The sequence below is a fragment of the Fundulus heteroclitus genome, unplaced genomic scaffold (genome assembly GCF_011125445.2).
Source record: "Fundulus heteroclitus isolate FHET01 unplaced genomic scaffold, MU-UCD_Fhet_4.1 scaffold_84, whole genome shotgun sequence".
Taxonomy (NCBI): domain Eukaryota; kingdom Metazoa; phylum Chordata; class Actinopteri; order Cyprinodontiformes; family Fundulidae; genus Fundulus; species Fundulus heteroclitus.
Genome location: NW_023397296.1, coordinates 381,990 through 403,768, shown reverse-complemented (window position 1 = coordinate 403,768; position 21,779 = coordinate 381,990). Strand labels below are relative to the sequence as shown.

General features: G+C 39.7%; 1 protein-coding gene across 1 annotated transcript; it reads right to left on the bottom strand.

The window, feature by feature from the left end:
- Positions 1-6,148: 6,148 nt before the first annotated feature.
- On the bottom strand, positions 6,149-19,231 carry vgf (VGF nerve growth factor inducible). The gene is made up of 2 exons (XM_021313597.2): positions 18,998-19,231; positions 6,149-10,803 (listed from the first exon to the last, which is right to left on the bottom strand). Exon 2 carries the CDS (start codon positions 10,783-10,785, stop codon positions 8,647-8,649), a length of 2,139 nt encoding a protein of 712 aa, XP_021169272.2. The 5' UTR covers positions 10,786-10,803; positions 18,998-19,231; the 3' UTR covers positions 6,149-8,646.
- Between the last annotated feature and the right edge of the window lie 2,548 nt (positions 19,232-21,779).

Below are 21,779 nucleotides of genomic sequence, written 5' to 3'. Positions count from 1 at the left end.
CAAAATAAGTCCAATGAAATAGTTTCTGACATCTTGAGCTCAGACTGGAGCTGATTCCACGCTATAGGAATCAGCTCCAGTTAATGGGGAGTTTTTCTTCCCACTGTCGCTTCATGCTTGCTCGGTATGAGGGATTACAGCAAAGCCATGTACAATGCAGATGACTCTTCCTGTGGCTCTACGCTTCCCCAGGAGTGAATGCTGCTTGTCGGGACTTTGATGCAATCAACTGGTTTCCTTATATAGGACATTTTTGACCAATCTGTATAATCTGACCCAATCTGTATAATATGATTGAACTTGACTTTGTAAAGTGCCTTGAGATGACATGTTTCATGATTTGGCGCTATATAAATAAAATTGAATTGAATTGAATTGAACCATAACAGATTTTTTTAAAAAGAAAAATAACTTAAGAGACCTGAGTTATGTTATTAAATAATGACAAAGAATAAACTAAAGTAACCAGTAAAATGACCAAAATAAATATACCAAATAAATAAATAAAATAGCCTATTTAGGTTGGAATAGTACACTAGTTACTTCTCAGGTTTCATAATTGAGAGGCTGACGCAGGGCTGAGGTCCGAGGTTGTGGCGTGAGAAGACACAGATTGCAGCTCATTATGCACTGATTCCCTGCACTAGTTGCACAATTTAGGGAGCGCTGTTGGAGGAAAAACTTGCGTCCCGGAACTTTTATATCGCGGATCAAGAGTGGCGAGTAGTTATTTGAAGCCAGGTTTTTCAACTGTAGACAACAGCAGCATATCCATCACTATGAAGCATGTTACTGCATGTGTGATGTCCTTATGCCGCTTGGATGCTTTTTCATTTTATCACAAAGAAGGGAGCCCAGTTTAGCTGCTATACCTGCTTTGTTTTGGAAGAAGTTCCAGAAGACGCGGAGTCGTGTGGGGCTGACACAGCTCGCGCTGCTGCGGGTGTGAGCGGCTGAGCGGCTTACGTGATGAAACAAGTTGGTTGCGTTACCAGACTTTGTTTTTACTGGTTCCTTGCAAATTTTACAAATCACTGTGGTTTATTTCTGTCAGACTGGCGAACTAGTAAAACCCCGTTTTGGGACCGTTTCCTCTGCCACTCCTTGCTGCGACATATTCACGTGCTCTGTGTGGTGGTTTGAGAGGGCGGCGCTTTGTGACGCAGTGCCTGGGTCCGCGATTACGATTGGTCGAGAGGAAGTAGTGACTGTAGCATCAACTAATATGATAGGCTGAAAGGAAGGAAGGGAAACTGTTTGTATATCAAACTTTTATCTACCCATTTTTTTCCTATCGCGCCACACCTCTATTGATCGATATATATATATATATTGTTATTGAATTATCGTCCAGCCCTAGTGTTTTTAGGGTCTTGTAACACTGGGAGCTTCAGCTTAGATCCCTCATTCCTCTTCCTCATTCTTTAAATAGAGCGCTTTACAGGCTGTATTTATGCATTTTCCCCATGATGTTTATCATTGAACATAAATAATGCTGGGACTGGACAATCAGTTCTCAAATAGCCTATTGTTGTTCAACAACCATCTGTGTAGAAAAGTGAGACGCAGTGAAGCGCAAAGGGCTGTGGCTTATAGAATTTTGGGTTACGATAGATAAATAAAAGTGCTATTTGCTATAGAGGTATTTCCTGTAGGCTTAAGACTATTGCTAGTGGGTTAAAGGAGCAGGAGTCCAGGCCTCACTGGGTTCACTTGGAGCACAAACATAAAACATCTGATTTGAAAGGAACTTCAAACTCAGCTTTCAGCATGGGTAATTATGCATCTAGAGGCGCTCTACGCAAATCCATGGGATATAATGTCTGGTCAGGGTGGAGGCTTAAATGACAAACCTGTGGCTGTGAAAGTTGGCATTAAAGGTTATGAAATGTAACAATCTGTAGCAAAGCAATATTTGATTTCTGAAACTGCATTTCCTCCTAATTCTTCATCTAAGATCTTACAGCAGTGTCAATGCATTCACCGTGCAGCATTACGCACAAGTAAATTTTACTGTTTACAGCAATTAAAGTGATTGCCTTTCACCTTGTCACAATAATCTTGTAATCTATGGCACACATCACCCTGGTGATCATTGTGGAGATGAATGTGATGGTGGAAAACCCTCACAAACTGTTGTGCAGACATCCCTGGATGGTTTCACAGCTAACAGAACGCCAGACCGGGTGTACCTACTATCAAGAGAAAAATGACAGAACAAATTGCTAAAAGATTAAATAACAACAAACAATGCAAATATGTGTACAGTAGGAGAACTCAGCAGAGTGATTAAAAATAGATATTGATGTCCTCCAGCAGAGCAAGCCTACAGCAGCAAAACTACAGAGATAGCTCAGGTTACACACATAAAGAAAGCTTTTAAAGGCATACTATGCAACATTTTTCAGTTAATTAATGTGTTTCATACCGTTTTGGATGATTAAATGAGTCATTTCAGGTCGAACAAAGGTTTTCTCGGCCGCCCTGGGGGTCTGTGGGGGAAATACCGCACTTGCAATTGCAAGAGCTCACGGACCGCACACACAGAAGTCTCGCTTTACGGCGAGAACTCCATGTGTTTTTGCCCTGCCATTCACTATATGCACGCGCGAAAGCAACAACAAAGAACCGCGTGTTAACGTCAAATAAACATGCAAGCATATCGAGTTTTATTATTATTATTATTATTTATTTATTTTTTAAATTTTTTTATGTTGGCGAGACGCTACCGCGGCGAGGCGGCGGCTGCAGCTTGGCGAGGCGGCGGCTGCAGCTTGGCGAGGCGGCGGCGGCGGCTTGGCGAGGCGGTGGCGGTAGCGTCTCGCCAACATAAAAAAAATAAAAAATAATAATAATAATAATAAAACTGGCGAGGCGGCGGCTTGGCGAGGCGGCCGCCGCCTCGCCAAGATAGCGCTGCGGGAAGCTTGATGTTCATACTTTCACTGTGTTTGTCATTGTTTGTACTGCCGTTTTTTCCACTTTTCGTTGCGTTCGCCTGTCTGCTAAACTCAAAACAACCGCGCCTGGCTTGACGGAGAAACCAGAACAGCTGAGCATGTTTATGACAGTGCACTTTTACTTTCGCCCTCTGGGGGGAGCCTCGCTCGAAAATCAACCCCGGTTGCATAGTATACCTTTAAGATTAGTCTTAAAAGTAGACACAATAACTGTCTCACAGACTAAAACTGGGAGTTGGTTTCACAGGAGCGGAGCCTGATAATTAAAGTAACTGCCTCCCATTCTACTTTTAGAGACTCTAGGAACCACCAGCATACCTGCAGTCTGAGAGCGAAGTGCTCTGCTAGGAACATAAGGGGTAATCAGAGCTCTGATATATGATGGGGCTTGATTGTTAAGGGCTTTATACATTAGAAGAAGAATTTTAAATTCTATTCTTGATTTAACAGGAAGCCACTGAAGGGAAGCTAAAATTGGAGAAATATGATCCCTCTTGTTAATTTTCATCAGAACTCTTGCTGCAGCATTTTGGATCAGCTGAAGACTTTGAACATTTTCTGGACTTCCTGATAGCAAAGAATTACAATAGTCCAGCCTTGAAGTAACAAATGCATGGACTAGTTTTTCAGCATCGCTCCTGGACAGAATGTTTCTAATTTTGGCGATATTCCGGAGGTGGAAAAAGGAAACTCTGGAAACCTGTTTACAGTGATTGGCAGTAGCGCCGCTACATGTAGCGAAGCTATTAGTTAAACTACATTTTCCAGTAGCTTGACCGTAGCGTCGCTGCTTTATGAATCAAGTAACTTTCCTGTAGTGACGTTATTTTTTTGATTAAGTAGCGACGTAGCGTCCACAAACGCTACAAAATCCAGGACATAACTAAGAAATGAAACCAGATTTGCTATTTTGAAACAACATTCAGAGTGAACAATCAATCTGAGTTGTTGGTTGGACATGTTCATGCGCGAGCTTCTACTTTGCCTCTCCTGTCTGTATCTATCGAAACATATGCTTCCATAGTTTTCTTTTTTATAGGGAAATATATAAAAAACATAGTTTTTCTATCCTTATACAGAGAAAAACAAATCTCCGAGAACAAAAAGAGTAATTTTCTAAAAAAGAAAATAAAATGTTGGTAATGGATGTCAGTACTACTATGGATTTTGGTGAAAATAGCAGACCTCTAGGTGACAGAGAGTAATAATCTGTATGTATGTATACATATCATAATCTGATATATATATATATATATATATATACACATACACACACCCTACCATTCAAAAGTTTGGGGTCACATTGAATTTTGCTTATTTTTGAAGGAAAAGCACTGTACTTTTCAATGAAGATAACTTTAAACTAGTCTTAACTTTACAGAAATACACTCTATACATCGCTAATGTGGTAAATGACTATTCTAGCTGCAAATGTCTGGTTTTGGTGCAATATCTGCATGGTGGAAAGAGGCCCATTTCCAGCAACTATCACTCCAGTGTTCTAATGGTACAATGTGTTTGTTCATTGGCTCAAAAAGCTAATTGATGATTAGAAAACCCTTGTGCAATCATGTTCACACATCTGAAAACAGTTTAGCTCGTTACAGAAGCTACAAAACTGACCTTCCTTTGAGCAGATTGAGTTTCTGGAGCATCACATTTGTGGGGTCAATTAAACGCTCAAAATGGCCAGAAAAAGAGAACTTTCATCTGAAACTCGACAGTCTATTCTTGTTCTTAGAAATGAAGGCTATTCCATGCGAGAAATTACTAAGAAATTTAAGATTTCCTACAACGGTGTGTACTACTCCCTTCAGAGGACAGCACAAACAGGCTCTAACCAGAGTAGAAAAAGAAGTGGGAGGCCGCGTTGCACAACTGAGCAAGAAGATAAGTACATTAGAGTCTCTAGTTTGAGAAACAGATGCCTCACAGGTCCCCAATTGGCATCTTCATTAAATAGTACCCGCAAAACACCAGTGTCAACATCTACAGTGAAGAGGCGGCTACGAGATTCTGGGCTTCAGGGCAGAGTGGCAAAAAAAAGCCATATCTGAGACTGGCCAATAAAAGAAAAAAATTAAGATGGGCAAAAGAACACAGACATTGGACAGAGGAAGACTAGAAAAAAGTGTTGTGGACGGATGAATCCAAGTTTCAGGTGTTTGGATCACAAAGAACGCTTGTGAGACGCAGAACAAATGAAAAGATGCTGGAAGAATTCCTGATGCCATCTGTTAAGCATGGTGGAGGTAATGTGATGGTCTGGGGTTGCTTTGTTGCTGATAAGGTGGGAGATTTGTACAGGGTAAAAGGGATTCTGAATAAGGAAGGCTATCACACCATGAGAGAGTGAGAACGCCATGCCATACCCAGTGGACAGTGCTTGATTGGAGCCAATTTCATCCTACAACAGGACAATGACCCTAAACACACCTCCAAATTGTGCAAGAACTATTTAGAGCAGAAGCAGGCAGCTGGTATTCTATCGATAATGGAGTGGCCACCACAGTTACCAGATCTGAACCCCATTGAGCTGTTGTGGGAGCAGCTTGACTGTATGGTATGCAATAAGTGCCCATCCAACCAGTCCAACTTGTGGGAGCTGCTTCTGGAAGCGTGGGGTGCAATTTCTCCAGATTACCTCAATAAATTAACAGCTAGAATGCCAAAGGTCTGCAATGCTGTAATTGCTGCAAATGGAGGATTCTTTGACAAACGCAAAGTTTGTTGTAAAAAAAATCTTATTTGTGTCAGGATCCTCTGAGCTGTGGACTTGTTTCTGTTTATTGGCCTCACCTGTTGATCCCCTGATTAGCACCTGTATTTAAGTTCCTCTGTTTGTTTTTCCCGTTGTCGGGTCATTCTGGCCCTCCTGTGTTTCCACGTTCTCCTGTGCTCCCGAGTTCTGCTGTAAGTCTCTTGTTTCATTAAATATTACCTGTTTAATCCCATTTGCTGTTTCTGCCTCGGCCCTCTTCTGCTAAACATGACAATTTGAAATACAAATCATTATTTCTAACATTGTCAATGTCTTGACTCTATTTTCTATTCATTTCACAACGTATGGTGGTAAATAAGTGTGACTTTTCATGGAAAACACAAAATTGTTTGGGTGACCCCAAGCTTTTGAACGGTAGTGTATATATAAAACAAAATTAAAAAAAACTTGTGGGTCCACAGAGAAGTTATTGCAACAAAATAATTGTCTTTATTAATTTCATGTGTAGCAAAATTAATCATGAACATGTACATATTTACATTCAGCAAACTTGTTTATTATGACATTTACGAAGTACAGTTAGAAAGACCAACACACACAAACATAGCTCATGTTTGTTACTTGTACTGAAGTCATTGTTTCTTTAAACTTTTTATTTTTTGTATTTCTAAAATTAATGCAATTTTTAGATGCATTTATACATTAATATGCAAACACTGGTCTCTTTTCTGAAGGGCACATTCTTAAGACAGGCCTTTTACTCCCCATCTTACCTTCATAACAGACCAACAAATGATCAAAATACAGAAAACTTGTTTTACAACACATCTCTTGCTTTCACTCCACTCTGTTGATAAAAGACTTCGTTTTTGAAATTCTTCTTCTTGGCTTGATAAGAATTTCTGGGATTTATAGGCCACCAACCAAACCAAACATCTATTGTAAACATTCCTGCTTCTAAAATATAAACTGAACATTGAACAATAGCAAAAAATTATGTTTTTATAATTTACTACCAATGTTATCATTATCTCAAACAATTTCCTTCTCATATTTTAAAGGATGAAAACCGACATATAAGGACAATTGAACTGTCTTAAGCTTAATTTAGGTAACATTAACCTCTTGATAACAGCTTACAGGTTGCCTTCCATGGTTCCCATTTATGATTGTTTATTAAAAGGTATTTTTCATGAAAAGCACTAAAACAATCAACAAATACTCAAATTTTAAGCAATTCAGATACTGTATATGTTAGGGTTAAGTTAAGTTTTTGAGCTATCAGAAATCAAAGTCCCCTGTGAACAGTCCTTGAGAAGCAGCAACTGGCTGTTTTTATGAAGTTAATTATGGATATGTGACCTAGCTAATAATTACCACAGTCGATGCTGAAACCAGCCTCAGTTAATGCATTCAAGCAGCACCATCCTATGAAGACATTAGCTATATAAGAATGCCCTACAGACACTTTGCCAGGCTTTGGTACCATAGCAACACGGTACTTTAAGTTATGCAAAAGGATGAGTCATCATGAGTGCAAGCCATTATGTGATGCTTGTTGTTCTCTGTATGAAATATTCTCTGCAATGTGGTACAATATTTTATTAATGAAGGTCACGTAAATGTTTTTTTTTCATTTCTATTCATGAGGACATAAAACTTTATTAAAGTATTTTAAGACATTCGTGTCTATGGTCCTTCTCATCATGATAACGTGTATTTTTTATCCCATTTGGAAACTGTATGTAGAGTCTAATCAGTTTGTGATACAATGACTATTTTAGTAAGTTTGGCTCACGTTCTGGTTTGTTTGAAAGGGTTGCCATAACTGCAGCTCTTCTCTTTAAAAATATAATACAACTTTGCTTAGTTTTGTATTGCGGCATGTGTACTTTGAAAATAACCTTAAAACATCTGAAACAAAAAAAGAAAGATGACTGGACAAAGACATGCATCCCTACATCTGAAGATAAACAAAGACAACATAGTGGAACAAACATAAACACAGTAGGGGGAACATTTTTAATTTGACTTTTTGTTGTTGCAGGACAGAATACAGACGTTGCTGTTTCTAGATTGACCAACGAGTATTCTATTTCCTCTGGTGAGGCAGGGCACACTAGTCGATGAACTGACACAGAAAGAGTGTGATTGTTGATGCCCCCAACAATGAGGTATCAACTCCTCAGGTCACACAGAAAGTAATTACCTCAAATTACTGCTGCTAAAGATGACGCTATTAAACCTTGAGCCACATGGTGTAGTTTTTGTTGTTGCTTTTGTTAAGGGATTTTTGAACATGAAAAAATATATTTTGGGTAATTATTTCCTTTAGAAGTAATTTAGCCTCATTTAAAGCATTGGCCTCTTCTTATAATCTACACACAGTAAATCTGTGGTTCAGGTGAAGCGACATACATCTGTTTATGGTAAATGGTAAATGGCTTGTACTTGTATAGCGCTTTTTAACTAGTCTTGACGACCTCCAAAGCGCTTCATACTACAGTCAGTCATTCACCCATTCACACACACATTCACACCCTGACGGTGGTGAGCTATGTAAAGAGTTTTGTCATTTCATCAAATTTTATTATGTTTCCAGGATTCTGAAGATCAGATGATTCCTCCACTCCATATTCACTTTTCTAAATAATTCTCCTTTAACATCACAAACGTTGATATTTAGATAGTTGTCATGTAGTATGATCACAATCTTGACCACAATCTTGGTTGGACCAACAGGCTACGTTCATTATGTTTCAGCCAGCCCTATCCAAAATCTTTACAATATGATAAAGAACTTGACCACATTCACATCTAGACCAATCAAACAGAAAGAAGAAATGTGGTTCAAATGTTAACAAATCTAATACTAAAACACATTGAATAAATATGTTTTTCTGCTCCCTAATTTTTTTTAACTTTGCCTCACACCAATACCTTAATGTTTATATTATTTCCGTATTAGTCTAACCTCTGTGCTCTGTTCATGATACTTTGCTGTATGTATTTCTCCACATCGACATCGTCATGGACACTACTGTCTGGTTGCTTTCCACCCTCATGATAATCTTTGTTTTTTATGACTGGAAGTTCCAAAGCAGAGATTAAAAACTGCTCTTGTCTAGCAGCTGTTTGAGGAGGGGAATGGGCTTGGGAAGCAGGTATTCGCTGAAATGGCTGGTAGTAAAGAACTGGGTAGTAGCTGGAGTAGAAAGACATATGCTGGGGACTTGCATATGATTTCTTTAGCTGACGTTGGACCAAGCTTTGATAATGTCTTTTTGGAGGGAAATTATGTGGGTCTTTCTTAGAATTACCAAAATAGTTGTTCAGTGTGACAGCAGGTTTAGGCAAGTAGTACTTGGGTTTAGGCCTTGAAACAGGAGGAAAATAGTAAGGGTAGTAACCCAAAATGGGTTTCCTCTGTTGGTAGGTAGAGTAGGAGTATGGATACAAGTAGTAGCCAGGCCAAACAGTCCTAGGTAATTTGAACCAGCGTTCCTGCTTTAATAAAAAAGGCTTCTCAGGCTTGGGTGACAAATTATGATATGAAAGAAAAGTTTTAGGTAGTTTTCTTTGAGAAACATCAGATTTTGGTATATTTGTTTCTTGAAACCACATTTTAAGGATATTTTCAGGTGGAGATTTTATCTTAGAGACTGGAACGCTATTTTGATTTGTTGAAACATGCCAACTGGAATGAAAAGAAGGAGAAAGTGGTGATGAAGCATCCTGCTGTAACAATGTCATTTCAGATGGTAGATCTTTCTTCTTCTTCTCAACATCAATGATTATGTCAACAACGTCATTAGCAGGGAGGTGCAACTTGCTGGAGATCTCAATCAACTTGTCAATGGTCTGAGGATCAATGTCATCTTCCTCTGTCAACTTCTGGTTCTCATCTGATCTCTTATCTTCTGCAGCATTCAACACAAACAAATTGTGCTTCTTGTCACCTTTATTTTGTTTCACCATGTAGCTGAGCAACATGTCTGAGGCAATATCAGCCAACTTTTCTTCTTCCATCTTGGCCTTTTTTGCCTCTGCTGCTTGCCTCATCATCTCCTCCTGCTCTATGTTGGCTTGAGCTTCCTCCTCCTTTGGGCTGAGCATTTCCTCATAATCTTTCTCTTCTGTGTCATCATCTTGCATCTCTTCCTGTGTGGTTGGAGACGGAAGCTGTGTTGCTTTGCTAATATAGTTGCTATCTTCTATAGAATCGTCTCCATTAAATGTTGGGAAATATATTCCTTTCTGTGTTTCTTCCTGCCATTTTAATTTTTTTTTGGTCATGGTGAGGTCACTGCCTTTATGTGTTGGAATGATGCCATTGTAGCTTTTATATCCTCTGGTGTGTCTCTGCTTCAGCTCTGAAACACCATATCTCTCAGTGTTAAGACGTGGAAACTCTTTCATCATGGTCTCAAGACTCTTTAGCTCCTCTGGATTGAGCAGCTCTTCCTTTTCGTAGCTGTTTTGCACAGGGTTGGATGATCCCTGTTGACGAGCACCATCATTCTCTGGTGTTCCATGTGAATCACTGAATTGTTTATTTGTTTGAATTTGGATCATCTGACTTGTGATCTGGCTTGTCACCTTTTCAGTTATCCTCTCCTCTTCCAGGGCTTTCTTCTTCACCTCTTCCTCTTCTCTTTCCCTGTCCTTACCCTGTGAAGCAAAAAGCAGCTCCACCTCTTTCTGTTGATCTCTTTCTCTGGTCACTCTCTCATTGAATGGTTTTTCTTTATTGATTTTATCTCTCTCAGTCTGTATCCCATCTATGCTATTGTATTTTCCTTCATTTCTCTCTCTTTTCACAAATGTGTGGTTCAGTGCCTCCAGTAAAACAGCTGCTAGTCTTTTGGGATCAACATCTTCAAAGAGCTCCTCCTTCTGCTCAGTTTGGTCTTTTGAGCCTATTTCAAGGCTCTCCAGCATTCCTTCCTTGTTTTCAGATTCTGTCAGCCTGGAAAGAACTTCTCTGGGTGGGCTGTCTCGAATAGTGGAAACCTGGCTGGATGTGGAAAGGTGACGGAAAGACAGAGATGTGAAGAGGACCATGATGGTAAGGACAAGTGATGCATGGCAGTTGCTTGTCATGGCCTGACAGAACAGGTTCTGAAAGAAAAAGAAATGCACCACAGGGCATCAAATGTGTCATTTGGCACCATCAGCTGAGCAATAAGGTACTGATGTAGTATTATAGACACCCTGAAAAAATACCTTTTGCATACATATGTATACTCTATGAAGATTTATCATATTCTGGCCAAGAACGTCATGACATTAAAGTAAAATGAAATCACAGATTATTCCACACCTAGTACCTACCTGAGGCTCAGAAAGGAAATTGTTTTTTAGGATAGTTATTAAAGTGTTTATTTACCTGCACATCTATAAAAGTTAAGGTATTTCTTTGAGTGAATGATCTTATTCTGCTATTCCAGGACTTGAAACATTGTAAGGCATGGCAAGGCAAGGCAAGTTTGTTTATATAGCACTTTTCAGTAACAAAACAATTCATATTGCTGTACATGAACGGAAAAAAACATCACAGACGTAGGAAAAACAAAGGCATAAGCTAAGTAAATTCTTGACTAGACTTCTTTCATACATTAATAAATATACAGAAAAACTTAATTATATTTCTATTAATAATAATAAGAATAAATAAGCTTAATATATATTCTTGAGGATTTCTGATCTAACATTTCCAAAGCTACAAATAGAATAACTTCTTTGGTTTAATTTTTTCACTTCAACGGGCTTCATCACTAGAAATTCAAAGCTTAATTGTTTATATTCATAAAGCTAAAGTTTGAGGTCTCCTATTTGACTTTTCTGACACCACAGCTAAAATAGAAAGCAGAATAGTAAGGGGAAAAGGCAGAGTAGAAGCGGTGTGTGTGTGCCTGTGTGTTTTAGTGTATTCATCTGTGTTTGTCTCTGAACTGTCCCAGATAGCTCTCGCAGCCAGAGTCTAATAGTGATGGAACATTATCAGGCAGTTCAGTGCGCCCTGTCCAGGTCACAGACACAGAGCATCTTGTTTACAAAACATCCAGGAGAAATTAAGATTGGAGGGGAGCCCGTTTGGATTGCAGCATTTGTTTTGGGCAGGTAGACTCTTGTTTTTCTGTCTGTGTTAAAGTCTCACTGCAACATCTCATTGGCGACACAAAAAAGTCAGAATTGTGGTCATTCTGCCAGACACCAGCTTCCAGCTTTCTCCAAGACCGTTCCCATCCTGCCAGCAAATTCAGAAACCACAGCTGGCCTGCAGTTCTGTTTACTCAGCTTTTCAGTATGAGTGCTGGTAGCATCCATATCCCTCACATAGTTCAGGCAGCCTTGACATGGGCTGAAACAGCTGCCAACGTTTTTCAGAATATTCCGATACTCAGGTAATCGGCAGCTCCAAAAAAACACAAATTCTGTTATCATAAATCCAATTTTTAACACATTTCCAACATCCTCAACTGACAATATTGACAGACACATGGTCCTTCTCCCACCGTGTGTCCAGCTGCACATGTCCTGTTGGGCACAGGGGCCCAAGACATGAAAAGGTTACGGGATGAATTGCTTTGAGAGTCCAGTTGACCAGATCCATAATTTACAGTTTTGAAGATATGTAATAAGAGGCTCTGAAATAGATTGATAGAAGCAGGCATGGAAACGGGAGAGGGAGAGGGAAAAGGAGAGGAGAGAAAAGAAAAGAAAAGCGTCCACCTTCACTGAAAAGCAGGAAGAAACTGGTTGTGGCTGTGTTTATTAATAACTGGTGGTGCAGCTCAGAACACATTATGGTTAAAGAGAAAGTTTGTTTGGAAATTAAGCTGCTAGCTATTGGACTGAGGCTTTACATGCTTCCCAGAGAGTTTTCACACATGATCGTATAGCGTACATCTCTCCCTCCGCAAACAACGAGGCCGCCTGTAACGTCATCAACATTGTTGTGAGCAGAACAAACAAACAAAACACCCACAGGTTCTTCTTCTCATCTCAGGGGACTTTAATCATGTATCCCTGTCCTCCACCCTCCTCATATATATATACATATATACACACGCAGATATGTATGTTTCTCCGTAAAATGTTTTCTTTGTTATAGATTGTAGTTTGCGGTTCAGCTTGTCTGATTAAGAGCTGCAAGGGCAAAAGCCCAATTTCTACCGAGGGAGAGAGAGACAAACATGGCTGTTTGCCGAGGAAGCTTTCAGGGGTTTCCCAGGGTCCAAGCTCCATACAGCTCCTTTGTCTGGCTATTTTCAGACACTAAGTTAAAATTTAAAGCTTTAGAATAAATATTTTTCCTCAGCCATGGCAGGAGCAGGGAGAACCCATAGCTTGAAATATTTTTAACTGCAGTGACATTATTTTCATAGGTTTCATTTCACGCTTACTGGGCTGCTCTGTCAGCTGAGAGAGCTTGAGGCTTTGACTGTGCTCAAGCTACTTTAATTTGGGCACCTCTGCAAAAGCACCCCATTTCTCCTGCCGGGTGCTCAGAGTCTTATTACAGAAAGATGGACCAACAGACAGCTGCTGCCTTGCACCACAAGAGGTGGAGGGATGGACACATCAGAGACAAAACTTAGAGACATTTTACATTTCAGTGTAAAATGTGAGAAAACCTCAATGAATCCACAGATTTGATACAGCGTATCATGCTATAGAAAGCTGAAGTGTCCATTTTCTTTTTTACCTTCAGCTTCAGGCATGGTTCGTGGTTTGAAAATGATAATATTATATTATATCTCAGTTAGACCCACTCTGTTCATAGTGGTCCTTAATATTAATGTTGTTGCATTTCAGTTATTCTGGAATTCCTTAGAGAAATCCTTCTCATTTCTCATATCTTTTAGCTGTCAGGCTCCTCTCCTGTGGAACCAACTCACAGTAAGTAAGGCAGACACCCTGTCTACTTTTAGCAATTCAGAACTATTTCAATTCAATTCAATTGAATTTTATTTATATAGTGCCAATTCATGAAACATGTCATTTCAAGGCACTCTACAAAGTCAAATTCAATCAGATTATACAGATTGGGTCAGATTATACAGATTGGTCAAAAATATTTCCCATATAAAGGAACCAGTTGATTGCATCAAAGTCTTGACAAGCAGCATTCACTCCTGAAGAAGCGTTAGAACCACATGGAGAGTCGTCTGCATTGTCCATGGCTTTGCAACAATCCCTCATACTGAGCAAGCATGAAGCGACAGCGGAAAGAAAAACTCCCCATTAACGGGAAGGTAAAACCTCCAGCAGATCCAGGCTCAGTATGAACGGTCATCTGCCTCGACCGACTGCGGGTTACAGAAGACAGAGCAGAGACACAACTAGGCTTAAAACTTTCTGTCAGGGTTCTCTGTGTTTCCGTGCTCTACTCCATAGATGGTTCTAGTTGACTGGGGGGCGTGGCCCACACCTGCGGCTCCTTGGGAGCAGCTTCCACTGGCTTTTTAAGGAGTGCTCAGACAGATGGAAGATGCCAGAGTATTAAACCACTCGTGGTATGCTGTGGCCTCTGACCTGAATCTTGAACTCTGTATTTTGTGGGTCGCTTTTGAAACCCGTTTTTGGACTAATGTTTTTGTCTCCTGTTCTCAGTTTTTGTGTTTGGATTTGACGAAAACTGAAGTCGTGTTCGAAGAACCAGATCCACAGAATCCCCGCCGCTCAGATTTTGCTCTGGCATCTCCAATCTTACTCTCTTGGTGTTACCAAGCCGGGCTTGAGACGGGGGAGTGCTGGCCTAATGGTTAGAGTAGCGCGCTTGCACTCAGAGAGGGATGCAAGTAGTCGGTTCAATCCCCAGTGCCTGCACTCTGGGTCCCTGAGCAAGACCCTTAACCCCAGAACGCTTTCCGGGCACTGAACAGTGGCAGCCCACTGCTCCCCTAAGGGATGCGTTAAAAGCAGATACCACATTTCGTTGCTTGTACTTGTGACAGTGCAAAGGGGGTTTATACTAAGAACATGGTTAAGTGATAAACCAGGCTTAGTTAACCTAATGGAAGTGGTAAACCTGCTAATAGATACACCTGCAGCCAGATATCATTTAGTTAAGAAAATTAGGACTCCCAGCTCTATTATTAGAGTCTTTGCCTATACCACAAGGTTAATGTACCCTGCTTTACTACGGAATCTGCTTCTTATCCTGTTGGTGGTTATGATGAACAACCCCTAGCAAGTCCCGACTTTGTCGCAGTTAATCAGTAGGTGGGGTCAAAACACTTGTGTGCCTGAGTCTCTCTCTCGCTCTCTCTCTCTCGCTTTCGCTCTCTCTCTCTCTCTCTCTCTCTCTCTCTCTCTCTCTCTCTCTCTCTCTCTCTCTCTCTCTCTCTCTCTCTCTCTGTAACGAGTAACTAAACCAAACATTGAAAATGTATCAGAGTAAAAGTATGCAATTAAGTTCGGAAATATAGTGAAGTAAAAGCAAAAGTTATTAAAAAATGTATACATGAGAAAAGTATAAAGGGCATGAATATGTGTGTGTTAATGGATGAATGACTGATTGTAATGTATTACATGGTAAATAATTATGTTTACAAATGCCTATTGAGCTTACAAAGTTGTACTTTAGACTGAAATGTTTAGTATAGCAACTTTAGATTAAATATAATTTGAAATGTTTCAGCCAAATATTGATCACTCACTGGCAAGAAACTGGTCAGTTTAATATCTTTTTTTGTGTCTTTCTCACCCTTTATTAATGCATAATAAACATTTATAGATTAATTAATAACATATCCATTAACCATTTATAAGCCTATATGAAGAGAGTCTTATTGTAAAGTTGTACCGAATGATCCAATGACTCTAACCAGTGCTGCTGACACTCTGCTAGATGACATTGTTCCAAGACTTGGTCATCTGTGAAAGACTACTTATTTTTGTAGCCACATTGTACGCACATAGTGTGAGAAGGTTTGGTTTTGCATTGCCTGCCTCTTTGCTGTCTGACTCTTAATGTTGTATTATCCCCAGCTATTCTTATTAGCAGGTGTCTATTTCCTTATTATCAGACATGCATATCTCAGCAGCAAAGCTGGTGCCATGTTACCATAGGTTCAAACCATGTGCTCATCATTTACAAACTTTAAAAAAGTCCAGCCTTTCTCCTGCAATAAATTTGGGGAATGTTGAGCATCTTATAAAGTTATATTTTGGTATCGATCTCACAAGTAAGGAAACAAAATATTCATACCACCAACAAATCACAACTCGTCAGCCTCTGGGGGGTTCCGACCCCCAGAGGTCCCCAGAGGCAGATATCCTTGGAAAGTGCTCAAACCTACTTCAAGGACTATATATGTCTTCTGGCTAAGGAATGCTTTGGTATCCTCTGAAATGAGATGGAGGGTTTTTCTTGCAAGAGGGATGTCTTGGTTCCTCTTGTGGAGCTATTGATTCTATGGCTTGATCTCAGCAGCAGACAATGTATGAACCATAGGAAAAAAATGCTGTCACGTTAAGCAAATGTATCGATCGCTAAATACATAAATTTGGATTTATACTACCACACGATGAATTAACATCCAAGAATATAATTAATATTTCAATTCACAGTTAAGAAGTAACAATAACAATGATAAAATACCTAAAAATGAAAGAATAATTATGTCATGCTCAAAACAGAATTCTGAAAATAAAGTTACTTATATGGTAGCTATATGTTATGTTATTACAGAGCAAAGTAAGTGTCAGCGGTCAAAAAATTAAATAAAATAAAGCAGGGGGGAGGCCCCGGACACGCTGGAGGGACTCTTGGCCGGCCTAGAAATGTCTTGGGATTCCCCCAGAGGAGCTGGTCCAAGTGGCTGGGGAGAGGGACGTCTGGGTCTCCCTACTGAAGCCGCTACACTCGCTTAAAAATGAATAAAAACAAGTGTGCCTTACAGATTTTATCTATTGGCATCAATTTATATTAGTTTATCTTAGCTGGTCACAAGATAATAATTTATTGATTTTTATTTCTCAAGAGAGCTTGGTTCCAAAGTTTTTTGACGGTCTCTAACTGCATCACCCTGTGTGGGAGGAGGGAGCATCTGAGAGACGCTGGCCGAAATTGGAGTCCCTCAACCGGATCAACCATGAGCTGTTGACTCCACGGAGTCAACAGGATCCTTTTATAATCAACTACAGTATTTTCTTATCAAGCGAGCTCTGCATAGGGTCCAATGTAATTCACCCAGCGCGATGGGAGACTCGTTTTGGGGAAACTATGGTTGTCTGCCTTGCTGTGTTTGCAGAGAGGTGTCTGTTTTGTAGAATAAACCATCCGCCAATGAGTTATCTGGAAAAGCCGAATCTGAAACCACAGAAAAACATTCAAATCCCAAATGTACAGCGTTCTAATTCTTCCAGTCTATTAGCAGCTTTCCTTAAGAGGTTGGACACTGAACGTCTGACTGCTAAATTTGACATTACTTAAAGGCATACTATGCAACATTTTTCAGTTAATTAATGTGTTCCATACCGTTTTGGATGATTAAATGAGTCATTTCAGGTCGAACAAAGGTTTTCTCGGCCGCCCTGGGGGTCTGTGGGGGAAATACCGCACTTGCAATTGCAAGAGCTCACGGCCCGCACACACAGAAGTCTCGCTTTACGGCGAGAACTCCATGTGTTTTTGCCCTGCCATTGACTAACCGCGTGTTAACGTCAAAAAAACATGCAAGCATATCGAGTTTTATTATTATTATTATTATTTATTTTTTTATTTTTTTATGTTGGCGAGACGCTACCGCGGCGAGGCGGCGGCGGCGGCGGCTTGGCGAGGCGGTAGCGTCTCGCCAACATAAAATAATAATAATAATAATAATAATAAAACTGCCTCGCCAAGCCGTGGCCGCCGCGGCCGACTCGCCTAGATAGCGCTGCGGTAAGCTTGATGTTCATACCTTCACTGTGTTAGTCATTGTTTGTACTGCCGTTTTTTCCACTTTTCGTTGCGTTCGCCTGTCTGCTAAGCTCAAAACAACCGTGCCTGGCTTGATGGAGAAACCAGAACAGCTGAGCATCTTTACGACAGTGCACTTTTACTTTCGCCCTCTGGGGGGAGCCTCGCTGGAAAATCAACCCCGGTTGCATAGTATACCTTTAACAATGCTTTAGTGCGGGGAAAAGCCATGTAGATTTGACCGATGCAGTAAAATGCTAACCAACCAATGGGAAGAAGTTGAGCCCTTAAGACACAGCCCCTCCTCATTTGCATAATGAGGCAGAAATGCATACAGAAATGTAAAAAGGACAGGCAGAAATAAATAGCATCACAGAAATATATAGGGTATAAAAATACAAAGGAAAATATTATAACATGCACAAAAATAAATACTTAAAAAAATAAGTAATTACTAAATAAAGTTGAAGATTGTAACGCACAATAAATAAATAAGGTAATTATTACAAAGGCGAATAAAAGAATAAGCTAATTAAAAGAGATATATACATTTATGTCTCACTGTATAATTTAATTTCTACCTACATTTATTAATTTGGTGGCAATTAATTGTATGCTTATTTATTTATTGAGCATTTATTTATTTCTGTATTTATTTTTAGATATGGAAGACTTGGTCCTCCATACCGGGCTGCCTACCATTATAGTAAAGGCCACTTTAAAATTACATGCACAATATTTCACCCCAACATGTCTGAGTCATTTTCCTGCTGTTGATTCAAGCAACAACTGAGGTGTGCGGTCCAAACTCACTGACAGACCTAAGATGAGATTTATCAGTGCTTTTCTGGCCTTATTCCAACATATTTATCAACTGGTCAATTTTGTTCTATCTGGCCTAAAGGCAGCTAATATCACTGCAGATAAAAAGGACCCAATGCCCCCACCCATCCGCAGACTGCTGGCAACCTTAGTGGATCCCCCCTTTCCCCACCAAGCCCTGCAGTGCGCTCGTCGCAACGTGAAGAAAGCCTATAGATTATACAGACAGAGCAGTCAAATTAAAGCTACCTTTTCTGGGCCCATTTATTCTTAACATCATGAATTCCATTCATAGCAAAGAGACACAAGTCAATGATGATTGTGAGGAGGAGGGGGTGGAGGACAAGGAAGAGGAGGAGGAGCTGGGGGATTAAAAGGATTAGGAGGAGAAAGAGAAGGCGAAGCACACAACAGAAATGATCTGTACAATCAATGTTGACCGATGCAGTCAATGCTGGGACTGCACACTAATGATTGGATTCCAACTATTACTGTCAAATTTCTCAGAGAAGCATACACTGATCGAGCTGCATGTGACTGGCCAGAAGGTACTAAACATCACTGATTGGAAATACTTACTTGCAGGTGAAGGGGAGCTAGGCAGATTCTAGGTCTTGTTTTCACGTCACGCCAGCTGGAAGCCCGGCTTCAGATGAATTTTCGTTGAGTTGTTTGTTTGCATGTGGTCCTATTTGTAGTAGTTGGAGTTGATATCTCCTCTCGGGGTTTTGTTCCTGAAATGACTGCTTTCAGAACCATGGACAGTGGCTGAGGATCTCTCTGCCTTCCAGACCCATGTGAGGCATGCGTCAAGCCGTCCCTTTGACGTCACCAACTTGCATTTCATTCATAGTTTTTCAGCGGCAGCCCCACCTCTCCATCCCAAGCCTCCAATTACTTTTGACAGCAGATGATCAGAGACCATTGTGTCTTTATGTTCTAAATCTCTGGATCAATACTTTGGGTGGGAAATAAAATAAAAGGTGAACCATTTTATTTTCCTAAAATACTGAGGAAAATAAATGAATATACTGAAACCAATAGGAAATTAGTTCAATGTGCTAAAGTGTACTATGTCAGGTTATCACCTCAGCTGCCCAGAGTGTTTCTGACCGTTACGGGGCCTTTCCCTTCATATTTCTTTTCTCCCTTTAACTTCCCGGTGAGGAATTGGCATACATGACTGTTTGCCACAGTCATGCATTCTTTTTGTAAACAAACACATACCTTGCAAATCTTTTTCATGAGGTAAGCTCGGTACAATGTTTGTTTTATTTTGTTTTTCATATCTAATACATACAATTCTGAGTTTGGTCTTTTAGTTGCAGAAGAATTCCATAGCTGAAAAGTGTTTACAAAACCATTTGTTAAAGTTTTCTTTTGTTCATCTTATCTTTTTATGTATTGTTGACCCATTATTTATAGAAAATACTGAGCCATGGTATAAAACTTTTTTTGTAGTATGAATGACTATAGGTTCTAAATTGCTAAGGATGATGATTACACAATCTAATAAAATTTGATTTTATCATCATCTCTAGTTTTCTAAAAAGCATCATTTATGCATACATATGCATTCTGAAAATGTTATATGGTTTGCTAGTTTTGGTTTCTGTCACATGTAAATGGACTGAACTTATTTTAGCATACTGACTCCAAGCTCTGTACACTAGAAACACATTCACCCAATCACTCTCACTAACACAAATACATTTATACACCAATACACAGTTAGGAAGGCAACTTGGGGTTAAGTGACAAGGGGAAGCTGGAAATGAACCCATAACCTTCTGATTACAAGTCAACTACTCAACCCATCAAGCCACAGTTGTCCTCACAGGTGTTTGACGTGTTTTTTAAAATGTTGCTCCCTCCTTGTTCTATTTTTCATTTGCTGGTTTATGTTCTAATTCCATTGATATCTTTAGGTTTTGTTCTTTTTAGAGTTCTTTTTTCCCTGTTAGATCACTCTCTGTTTATATCTGATTTAATAATTAGACTTTAAAGAGAGAACCTCAAGATGAACTTAAAGATAAACTGAAGGTAATCTTGAGGTTCTCTCCCAGCTGCACTTCCTTCTCCTGCCTAATCTCACTTGGTTCTTAGGTACCTATTCAGTACTTAAAAACCAATCTGTTTTTATTTCCTCCTCATCAGAGGAGGAAATAAATGCTTATTATCTGAGGCAATTCAGACTCTATGACAGGCAAAACATTATTAAATAAAGCTGTGGGTAAAACATCAAGGCAGCAGGAGGAGGAACTTAGCTTGTAAACGATTTCCTCTAAACTTTTGTAGTTTATATGGCTGAATTGGGACATTTAGTCAATTTAAGCTCTAGTTGGTGACAGCTTTGATTCTGAACTTTATATGGATGTACAGACTGATCCTCTAATCTTTAGGATTTTCTCAGTAAAGAAGTTAGCAAATTCATTGCAGGTCTTGGTGGAATGGAGTTCAGAAGCCACGGACACAGGGGGATTTATGAACCTGTCAACCGTAGCAAATTAAGCACAAGTATTACTGTTTTTGTTGATAATCGCAGAGAAGAAAGATTCTCTTGCATTTTCCAGTTTTAAGTTATATCTGTAAAGTCTCTCTTTATAGATATCAGTGAACCTGGAGTCTAGTCTTTCACCACCTGCTTTCAGGTTCTCGACACGCTCTTTTTTCACTTCTAACTGCTGGAGCACTACTCTGCAGAGATTTCTTTCTTCCATGAAACAACCTTTAATTGGAGCAATGCAGTTACTGATATCTGAGACTGTAGACTGAAAGTTGGCCACTAGTTCATCTACTGCATTGCAGCATAAGGATGAAATAGCAGAGTAAGCTTGGATAAAAGTTTCCGTGGTATTGTCCTTAAGTTAAAGGTGCGTTTTCTTATGATGTCCCTTTGGCCAAATGAGTCATTGGAAATTATGCTTTCAAAGGTAACAGAAAAGTGATCAGATAGGGCAACATCAGTTACATTGACCTTGGAAATGTTTTGACCCTTAGTGATGATGTTGTCTAAAATATGTCCCTGTTTGTGCGTTGGCTGTTTAACATGTTGAGTTAAACCGAAGTTTCTAAGCGTGTCACATAGTTCTTTTGCAACTCTGTCTTCATGGTTGTCATCGTGAAAGTGGAAGTCTCCCACAATAATTAAACAGTCATAATCAACACAAATCACAGATCGGAGGTCACTAAGATCATTAAAAAAGTTTGATTTGGACTCAGGAGGCCAGTAAACATTCAAGAACATAGTTTGTACTGAGCTCTATACCTGGAGAGCCAAATATTCAAGAATCAAAAGTACCCTCTAACACTTTAGTGGATCACAAAACAATGTTGCCACCTTTCCTTTGTTGTCTGTTCT

What these genes read in the sequence shown, in the direction of transcription:
- vgf (XM_021313597.2), bottom strand. Translation starts at nt 10,785, where the DNA reads ATGACAAGCAACTGCCATGCATCACTTGTCCTTACCATCATGGTCCTC.